General features: G+C 52.9%; 1 protein-coding gene across 1 annotated transcript; it reads right to left on the bottom strand.

Annotated features, from left to right (window-relative positions):
* Nucleotides 1-2,365: 2,365 nt before the first annotated feature.
* LOC147086834 (adiponectin-like) lies at nt 2,366-8,835 on the bottom strand. The gene is made up of 3 exons (XM_085978332.1): nt 8,821-8,835; nt 5,048-5,117; nt 2,366-2,991 (listed from the first exon to the last, which is right to left on the bottom strand). Exons 1-3 carry the CDS (start codon nt 8,833-8,835, stop codon nt 2,588-2,590), a joined length of 489 nt encoding a protein of 162 aa, XP_085834458.1. The 3' UTR covers nt 2,366-2,587.
* Between the last annotated feature and the right edge of the window lie 1,749 nt (nt 8,836-10,584).

The following is a 10,584-nucleotide window of genomic DNA, read 5'->3' as shown; positions in this document are numbered from 1 at the left end:
AATCCTCAGGGTTATTGCTTTTTCTGGCCAATTTATATGTCCTCTCCTTGGATCTTATGCTATCCCTAATTTCCCTTGTTAGCCACGGTTGAGTCACCTTTTTTGTTTTATTTTTATGCCAAACTGGGATGAATAAATTCTGTAGCTCATCCATTCGGTCTTTGAATATTTGCCATTGCCTATCCACCGTCAACCCTTAGAGTGCTCGAGGGGGCTGAATGGCCTCCTCCTGTTCCTAATGTAACAATCTTGAGGGGCTGAATGGCCTCCTCCTGTTCCTAATGTAACAGGCTCGAGGGGGCTGAATGGCCTCCTTCTGTTCCTAATGTAACAGGTTCCAGGGGGCTGAACGGCCTCCTCCTGTTCCTAATGTAACAGGCTCGAGGGGGCTGAATGGCCTCCTCCTGTTCCTAATGTAACAGGCCCAAGGGGGCTGAATGGCCTCCTCCTGTTCCTAATGTAACAGGCTCGAGGGGGCTGAATGGCCTCCTCCTGTTCCTAATGTAACAGACTCGAGGGGCTGAATGGCCTCCTCCTGTTACTATTGTAACAGGTTCGAGGGGGCTGAACGGCCTCCTCCTGTTCCTAATGTAACAGGTTCGAAGGGGCTGAATGGCCTCCTCCTGTTCCTAATGTAACAGGTTCGAGGGGGCTGAATGGCCTCCTCCTGTTCCTAATGTAACAGGCTCGAGGGGCTGAATGGCCTCCTCCTGTTCCTAATGTAACAGGCTCGATGGGCTGAATGGCCTCCTCCTGTTCCTTATGTAACAGGCTCAAGGGGGCTGAATGGTCTCCTCCTGTTCCTAATGTAACAGGTTCGAGATGCTGAATGGCCTCCTCCTGTTCCTAATGTAACAGGCTCGAGGGGACTGAATGGCCCCCTCCTGTTCCTAATGTAACAGACTCGAGGGGGCTGAATGGCCTCCTCCTGTTCCTAATGTAACAGGCTCGAGGGGGCTGAACGGCCTCTTCCTGTTCCTAATGTAACATGCTCGAGGGGGCTGAATGGCCTCCTCCTGTTCCTAATGTAACAGGCTCGAGGGGGCTGAATGGCCTCCTCCTGTTCCTAATGTAACAGGCTCGAGGGGGCTGAACGGCCTCCTCCTGTTCCTAATGTAACAGGCTCGAGGGGGCTGAATGGCCTCCTCCTGTTCCAAATGTAACAGACTCGAGGGGCTGAACGGCCTCCTCCTGTTCCTAATGTAACAGACTCAAGGGGCTAAATGGCCTCCTCCTGTTCCTAATGTAACAGGCTCGAGGGGGCTGAATGGCCTCCTCCTGTTCCTAATGTAACAGACTCGAGGGGCTGAATGGCCTCCTCCTGTTCCTATTGTAACAGGTTCGAAGGGGCTGAATGGCCTCCCCCTGTTCCTAATGTAACAGGCTCGAGGGGGCTGAACGGCCTCCTCCTGTTCCTAATGTAACAGGCTCGAGGGGGCTGAATGGCCTCCTCCTGTTCCTAATGTAACAGGCTCAAGGGGGCTGAATGGCCTCCTCCTGTTCCTAATGTAACAGGCTCGAGGGGGCTGAACGGCCTCCTCCTGTTCCTAATGCAACAGGCTCGAGGGGGCTGAATGGCCTCCTCCTGTTTCTAATGTAACAGGCTCGAGGGGGCTGAATGGCCTCCTCCTGTTCCTAATTTAACAGGCTCGAGGGGGCTGAATGGCCTCCTCCTGTTCCTAATGTAACAGGCTCGTGGGGCTGAATGGCCTCCTCCTGTTCCTAATGTAACAGGTTCGAAGGGGCTGAATGGCCTCCCCCTGTTCCTAATGTAACAGGCTCGAGGGGGCTGAACGGCCTCCTCCTGTTCCTAATGTAACAGGCTCGAGGGGGCTGAACGGCCTCCTCCTGTTCCTAATGTAACAGGCTCGAGGGGGCTGAACGTCCTCCTCCTGTTCCTAATGTAACAGGCTCGAGGGGCTGAATGGCCTCCTCCTGTTCCTAATGTAACAGGCTGGAGGGGGCTGAATGGCCTCCTCCTGTTCCTAATGTAACAGGCTCGAGGGGGCTGAACGGCCTCCTCCTGTTCCTAATGTAACAGGCTCGAGGGGGCTGAACGCCCTCCTCCTGTCCCTATGCCCCTAAACCTCTCCGCCTCTCTCCCCTCCTTTCAGAGACTCCTTAAAATCCACCTCTTTAACCCAGCTTTTGGTCACCTGTCCTAATATCTCCGTATGTGGCTCGGAGTCAGATTGTGTTCCTGTGACACGATGCTTTGCAGCATTAAACGCAAGCCGTTGTAAACAATGAAACAAAGCCCGAATTGCAGCGAAGGGCTGCCCAAATCTTCCATTGGATTCTAACGGGAAATGAGACACACAATTGATGCTAAACCGATTCCTTTATTATTGATCTGCAATGGGAGAGTTTGGGGAGTAACTAGACGCACAGCATAAATTCATGATTACACATTTTCACGGCCTGCACTGCAAAGGCCCAAGCCAGCCCGCCCAGGGAGCGTTGCCCAGCTTTTGGGCACCTGGTCTGGCAGGGGGAAGAAGAAGTGGCTGGAGGGGAATGATGGCAGCAAAGCAAGCTGGCGGGAGGATGGCAGGGGGCGGGGCGGGTGTGGGGGGTCTCCCGGGCATCAGTCGGAGACCCTGAATCCCTGAAACTTTAAGGAGGCGGCTTGGCTCTGCAGGGACCCCTGTTGCAGCTGCACCCACATGCGGTCGCCCTCCTGCAGGAGAACGAGCTCGCTCCGCTCTGCCAGCTGGGCGCCGCCGCTGCGCAGGGCGCTGTAGATGCTGCTCAGGGTGGTGTTGTTCTTCAGGAGGGCGACGGAGGTCTCCGCACCCTGGTCCGGCAGCGAGGTGTAGGTGAAGAAGTACACGCCGGCGTTGGAGCAGCGGAAGACGCCAGTGGTGCTGTTGTAGTCTTCCTCTCTGTTCAGCCCGACCTGGTCGTACACGATGGGGACCGCCGTCTCCGTCACGTGTTTGCCCTGCGAGCGTGCGACGGAGAAGAGGACCGCGTGATGATCGTGACTTTCTGTGTGAGAGAGAGAGAGAGAGAGGGAGAAGGTGGATCAGAACCCGAAAGCATTGACGTAAAAAAACTACTAGGCACTCGGTCTAAGCGTTAAACAATGCTTTAATCAACTGTTTTACAACATGGAGGTCTAGTTGTGTCCTTCACTAGTTCCTGTTAAGAATGTCCTGCGCAAGCTGGGCCCGTGCCTGAGTATTTATACTCTCCCTGGACAGCACCACCCGCAGGCCGCTCAGTATTATTTCATAAGTCTTGCTTTCATGAATGACTGACTCATGTCGACTGTCTGTGTGGAGTTTGCACATTCTCCCCGTGTTTGCGTGGGTTTCCTCCGGGTGCTCCGGTTTCCTCCCACAGTCCAAAGATGTGCGGGTTAGGTTGATTGGCTATGATAAAATTGACCCTTAGTGTTAGGGGGATTAAATACGTGGGGTTACGGGGATAGGGTGGGATATGTGTTGGTGTAGGGGTTACGGGGATCGGGTGGGATATGTGTCGGTGCAGGCTCGATGGGCCAAAATGGCCTCTATCTGCACTGTGAGGTTTCTGTGATTCTGTGATCTCAACAGCAAAAAAAATAACGGAAGACAGGGGGAATCCAGAACCAGGGGTCACAGTCTAAGGATAAGGGGTAAGCCACTTAGGACTGAGATGAGGAGGAATTTCTTCACCCAGAGAGTGGGGAACCTGTGGAATTCTCTACCACAGAAGGCAGTTGAGGCCAATTCATTAAATATATTCAAGAAGGAGTTGGATATATTTCTTAAGACTAAAGGGATCAAGGGATATGGGGAGAAGGCAGGGACAGGGCACTGAATTTGGATGATCAGCCATGATCTCAATGAATGGCGGCGCAGGCTCGAGGGGCCAAATGGCCTACTCCTGCTCCTATCTTCTATGTCTATGTTTCTATGTCTGCCAGACGCACATAGGATCGGGGATTCTGTTCGGACGTATTCCTAAAGGTTTCGTCACATGACGGCCCGCCATCAACCGCCCCGCCCCCCACACTTCCCCCCCCATCACCCACTCTCATTTGGTCGCCCCGCCTTCCCACGGCCAATTGGAAAGCAAACAGACTCTTCCTGACATGATTGGATGAGTCTCGACTGTCAAGAGTCAAACCCACGCCCACCCTGACGCCTGCACCTTCTCCAGACAGAAATGCGCCCTTTTTTTTAACGCCGCTCTGAATTTGTCTCTCCTGGGTGTCACTCCCAGGAGTAGCCTGGAGCTGAATGTTCAACCGCTGGACAATCCGGGAGGCTAGGCAGCCCTAGTCGCGCGTGTGCAGAATGATTTCCATGGGCGCACAGCGTCAACCGTGGCTCAGTGGGAAGCGCGCTCGCCTCTGAGTCAGAAGGTCGTGGGTGATGTAAGAAAACTACTAGGCACTCGGTCTAAGCATGAAACAAAGCTTTAAACAACTGTTTTACAACATGGAGGTCTAGTGGTGTCCTTCACTAGTTCCCGTTAAAGAATGTCCTGCGCAAGCTGGGCCCGTGCCCGAGTATTTATACTCTCCCTGGACAGCGCCACCCGCAGGCCGCTCGGTATTATTTCACAAGTCTTTCTTTCAGGAATGACTGATTCCTGTCAGTGGGTTCAAGCCCTCCCTTAATCTCGGCCCCGACACTCCCGGAGCAGAACCGAGGGAGCGCCGCACTGTCGGAGGGGGCCGACTATCGGATGAAACGTTAAACCGAGGCCTCCATCGGCCCTCACAGGTGGATCGAAAAGGCGGCGTTGAAGAAGTGCCGGGGGGTGGGGGCGGGGGGGGGGTGTTCTCCCCATGTGTCCTGGGCCCGATATTTATCCCTCATTCCAACATCACTAACAAAGATGATTCGGTCATTATTGCGTTGCTTTTTTGTGGGATCTTTCTGTGCGCAGCATGGCTGCTGCGCTTCCTACACTACAACAGCGACGACACTTCAAAAGTTCTTCACTGGCTGCGAAGCGCTTTGTGAGGTCCTGAGGTCAGGAAAGGCGCGGGAGAACAGCGTGTTATTTCTTTATTTCTCATCCCAACACATGTCTACATTCTCTGACTTACCAGCGTGTTTGCGACCTTTAACATCGTAGACCCTATCCTCCAGCTCGTGCAAGGCATTCCATGTCCCCCCCTGCGAAGATGAAGAATAATAGAACTGCACAGATCAACTTTGGGAAAACGGAAAAAATCGCGCATCCATTGTAGGGCAGGTACAGCATGGGTTAGATACAGAATAAAGCTCCCTCTACACTGTCCCATCAAACACCCCAGGGCAGGTACAGCACGGGTTAGATACAGAGTAAAGCTCCCTCTACACTGTTCCATCAAACACTCCCAGGGCAGGTACAGCACGGGTTAGATACAGAGTAAAGCTCTCTCTACACTGTCCCATCAAACACTCCCAGGGCAGGTACAGCACGGGTTAGATACAGAGTAAAGCTCCCTCTACACTGTCCCATCAAACACTCCCAGGGCAGGTACAGCACGGGTTAGATACAGAGTAAAGCTCCCTCTACACTGTCCCATCAAACACTCCCAGGGCAGGTACAGCACGGGTTAGATACAGAGTAAAGCTCCCTCTACATTGTCCCATCAAACACTCCAAGGGAAGGTACAGCACGGGTTAGGTACAGAGTTAAGCTCCCTCTACACTGTCCCATCGAACACTCCCAGGGCAGGTACAGCACAGGTTAGGTACAGAGTAAAGCTCCCTCTACACTGTCCCCATCAAACACTCCCAGGGCAGGTACAGCACGGGTTAGATACAGAGTAAAGCTCCCTCTACACTGTCCCCTCAAACACTCCCAGGGCAGGTACAGCACGGGTTAGATACAGAGTAAAGCTCCCTCTACACTGTCCCATCAAACACTCCCAGGGCAGGTACAGCACGGGTTAGATACAGAGTAAAGCTCCCTCTACACTGTCCCATCAAACACTCCCAGGGCAGTCGCAGCACGGGTTAGATACAGAGTAAAGCTCCCTCGACACTGTCCCAGCAAACACTCCCAGGGCAGGTACAGCACGGGTTAGATACAGAGTAAAGCTCCCTCTACACTGTCCCATCAAACACTCCCAGGGCAGGTACAGCACGGGTTAGATACAGAGTAAAGCTCCCTCTACACTGTCCCATCAAACACTCCCAGGGCAGGTACAGCACGGGTAGATACAGAGTAAAGCTCCCTCTACACTGTCCCCATCAAACACTCCCAGGGCAGGTACAGCACGGGTTAGATACAGAGTAAACCTCCCTCTACACTCTCCCATCAAACACTCCCAGGACAGGTACAGCACGGGTTAGATACAGAGTAAAGCTTCCTCTACACTGTCCCCTCAAACACTCCCAGGGCAGGTACAGCACGGGTTAGATACAGAGTAAAGCACCCTCTACACTGTCCCGTCAAACACTCCCAGGGCAGGTACAACACGGGTTAGATACAGAGTAAAGCTCCCTCTACACTGTTCCATCAAACACTCCCAGGGCAGGTACAGCACAGGTTAGATACAGAGTAAATCTCCCTCTACACTGTCCCATCAAACACTCCCAGGGCAGGTACAGCACGGGTTAGATACAGAGTAAAGCTCCCTCTACACTGTCCCATCAAACACTCCAAGGGCAGGTACAGCACGGGTTAGATACAGAGTAAAGCTCCCTCTACACTGCCCCATCAAACACTCCCAGGGCAGGTACAGCACAGGTTAGATGCAGAGTAAAGCTCCCTCTGCACTGTCCCATCAAACACTCCCAGGGCAGGTACAGCACGGGTTAGATACAGAGTAAAGCTCCCACTACACTGTCCCCATCTAACACTCCCAGGGCAGGTGCAGCACGGGTTAGATACAGAGTAAAGCTCCCTCTACACTGTCCCATCAAACACTCCCAGGACAGGTACAGCACGGGTTAGACACAGAGCAAAACTCCCTCTACACTCACTGTCCCATCAAACACGCCCAGGACAGGTACAGCATGGGTTAGATACAGAGTAAAGCTCCCTCTACACTGTCCCCATCAAACACTTCCAGGGCAGGTACAGCACAGGGTTGGATACAGAGTAAAGCTCCCTCTACACTGTCCCATCAAACACTCCCAGGGCAGGTACAGCACGGGTTAGATACAGAGTAAAGCTCCCTCTACACTGTCCCATCAAACACTCCCAGGGCAGGTACAGCACGGGTTCGATACAGAGTAAAGCTCCCTCTACACTGTCCCCATCAAACACTCCCAGGGCAGGTACAGCACGGGTTAGATACAGAGTAAAGCTCCCTCTACACTGTCCCCATCAAACACTCCCAGGGCAGGTACAGCACGGGTTAGATACAGAGTAAAGCTCCCTCTACACTGTCCCATCAAACACTCCCAGGGCAGGTACAGCACGGGTTAGATACAGAGTAAAGCTCCCTCTACACTGTCCCCATCAAACACTTCCAGGGCAGGTACAGCACAGGGTTAGATACAGAGTAAAGCTCCCTCTCCACTGTCCCATCAAACACTCCCAGGGCAGGTACAGCACGGGTTAGATACAGAGTAAAGCTCCCTCTACACTGTCCCCATCAAACACTCCCAGGACAGGTACAGCATGGGTTAGATACAGAGTAAAGCTCCCTCCACACTGTCCCATCAAACGCTCCCAGGGCAGGTACAGCACAGGGTTAGATACAGAGTAAAGCTCCCTCTACACTGTCCCCATCAAACACTCCCAGGGCAGGTACAGCACGGATTAGATACAGAGTAAAGCTCCCTCTACACTGTCCCCATCAACACTCCCAGGGCAGGTACAGCACGGGGTTAGATACAGAGTAAAGCTCCCTCTACACTGTCCCCATCAAACACTCCCAGGGCAGGTACAGCACGGGTTAGATACAGAGTAAAGCTCCCTCTACACTGTCCCCATCAAACACTCCCAGGGCAGGTACAGCACAGGTTAGATACAGAGTAAAGCTCCTTCTACACTGTCCCCATCAAACACTCCCAGGGCAGGTACAGCACGGGTTAGATACAGAGTAAAGCTCCCTCTACACTGTCCCCATCAAACACTCCCAGGACAGGTACAGCACGGGGTTAGATATAGAGTAAAGCTCCCTCTACACTGTCCCATCAAACACTCCCAGGGCAGGTACAGCACGGGTTAGATACAGAGTAAAGCTCCCTCTACACTGTTCCATCAAACACTCCCAGGGCAGGTACAGCACGGGTTAGATGCACAGTAAAGCTCCCTCTACACTGTCCCATCAAACACCCCAGGGCAGGTACAGCACGGGTTAGATACAGAGTAAAGCTCCCTCTACACTGTTCCATCAAACACTCCCAGGGCAGGTACAGCACGGGTTAGATAAAGAGTAAAGCTCCCTCTACACTGTCCCCATCAAACACTCCCAGGGCAGGTACAGCACGGGTTAGATACAGAGTAAAGCTCCCTCTACACTGTCCCCATCAAACACTCCCAGGGCAGGTACAGCACGGGTTAGATGCAGAGTAAAGCTCCCTCTGCACTGTCCCATCAAACACTCCCAGGGCAGGTACAGCACGGGTTAGATACAGAGCTAAGCTCCCTCTACACTGTCCCATCAAACACTCCCAGGGCAGGTACAGCACAGGGTTAGATACAGAGTAAAGCGCCCTCTACACTGTCCCCATCAAACACTTCCAGGGCAGGTGCAGCACAGGGTTAGATACAGAGTAAAGCTCCCTCTACACTGTCCCATCAAACACTCCCAGGGCAGGTACAGCACGGGTTAGACACAGAGTAAAACTCCCTCTACACTGTCCCTTCAAACACTCCCAGGGCAGGTACAGCACAGGGTTCGATACAGAGTAAAGCTCCCTCTATAGGTGCTACCCACACCAGCCCCATCCGCAGAAACCGGGCTGTGCGTGATAATCTGATATTTTGCAGTCCACCTGATTTGCTTCTGATGAATTTACCTCTGCGTCTCCGTGGTCATGGTCGTGGTCGTGGGGATGACCGCAAGTCGAGGCAACAAAGCATTGGCTGACGCTGAGGAACAGCAGAACCTCCTGAGGGGGAAAGGCCAGAATCAGGAAACGCACAATCTAATTCCGAGCAATCCGGTGCAATTACTTTACCAAGGGTTTAACTTTAAACACTGACGATGGACTCACCAATCCCCAGGAAAACATTTCAGTGACGAGTGTTGCTCTCCTCAGTTCTTTGTGTCTGTGCGATGCTTTCTCCCTTGCCTTGGATGTGTCTCCCCGTCAGAACCTGCTGTACCTTTTATGCAAGTGTCAAGGGGTGGAGTCTGAGTATTTTTGGACGACGCGCTTGTTTTCGGATATTCGATTCCACTCAATCATTCTCACACCCCATGACGCTCAGTCCCCCTCAGGCTGGATGTGTACCAGAGGCTGGGTGTTCTGCGGCGAGTGTCTCATCTCCTGACTCCCCAAAGCCTTTCCACCATCTACAAGGCACAAGTCAGGAGTGTGATGGAATACTCTCCACTTGCCTGGATGAGTTGCAGCTCCAACAACACTCAAGAAGCTCGACACCATCCAGGACAAAGCAGCCCACTTGATCGTCACCCCGTCCACCACCTTAAAAATTCACTCCCTCCACCACCAGCGCACCGTGGCTGCCGTGTGGACCATCTACAAGATGCACTGCAGCATAGAAACATAGACATAGAAACATAGAAGATAGGAGCAGGAGTAGGCCATTCGGCCCTTCAAGCCTGCTCCGCCATTCAATGCGATCATGGCTGATCATCCAATTTCAGTACCCGGTCCGTGCTTTCTCTCCATACCCCTTGATCCCTTTAGCCTTAAGAAATATATCCAACTCCTTCTTGAATATATTTAATGAATTGGCTTCTACTGCCTTCTGTGGTAGAGAATTCCACAGGTTCACCACTCTCTGGGTGAAGAAATTCCTCCTCATTTCTGTCCTAAATGGCTCACCCCTTATCCTTAGACTGTGACCCCTGGTTCTGGACTCCCCGACCATCGGGAACACCCTTCCTGCATCTAGTCTGTCCAGTCCTGTCGGAATTTTATAAGTTTCAATGAGATCCCCGCTCATTGTTCTAAACTCCAGCGAGTACAAGCCCAATCATCCCAATCTCTCCTCATACGTCATTCCTGCCATCCCAGGTGTCAGCCTGGTGAATCTTCGCTGCACTCCTTCCATGGCAAGAACATCCTTCCTCAGATAAGGCGACCCAAACTGCACACAATACTCAAGATGTGGTCTCACCAAGGCCCTGTACAACTGCAGCAACTTGCCAAGGCTTCTTCGGCAGCACCTCCCAAACCCGCGACCTCTTCCGCCCAGAAGGGCAAGGGCAGCAGGCGCACGGGAACACCATCACCTCCAAGTTCCCCTCCAAGTCACACACACCGTCCTGACTTGGAAATATCTCGGGCGTTCCTTCATTGTCGCTGGGTCAAAATCCTGGAACTCCCTCCCTAACAGCACTGTGGGCGCACATTCACCACACGGACTGCAGCGGTTCAAGAAGGCGGCTCACCACCACCTTCTCGAGGGCGATTAGGGATGGGCAATAAATGCCGGCCTTGCCAGCGACGCCCAGACCCCGTGAATGAAAAAAAAAGTTCCAGTGGAAGGGCAGTGTCTGACACA

This window comes from Somniosus microcephalus, unplaced genomic scaffold (genome assembly GCF_052327205.1).
Source record: "Somniosus microcephalus isolate GS21.2 unplaced genomic scaffold, FLI_Smic_1.0 unresolved_chr7, whole genome shotgun sequence".
Taxonomy (NCBI): domain Eukaryota; kingdom Metazoa; phylum Chordata; class Chondrichthyes; order Squaliformes; family Somniosidae; genus Somniosus; species Somniosus microcephalus.
This window is presented reverse-complemented; position numbering and strand designations above follow the sequence as displayed.

Excerpts from the sequence above, each read along its gene's own strand:
- LOC147086834 (XM_085978332.1), bottom strand. Across the intron at positions 2,992-5,047 it reads TAAAGGTCGCAAACACGCTG|AAAGTCACGATCATCACGCG; the intron begins GTAAGTCAGAGA and ends TCTCTCACACAG.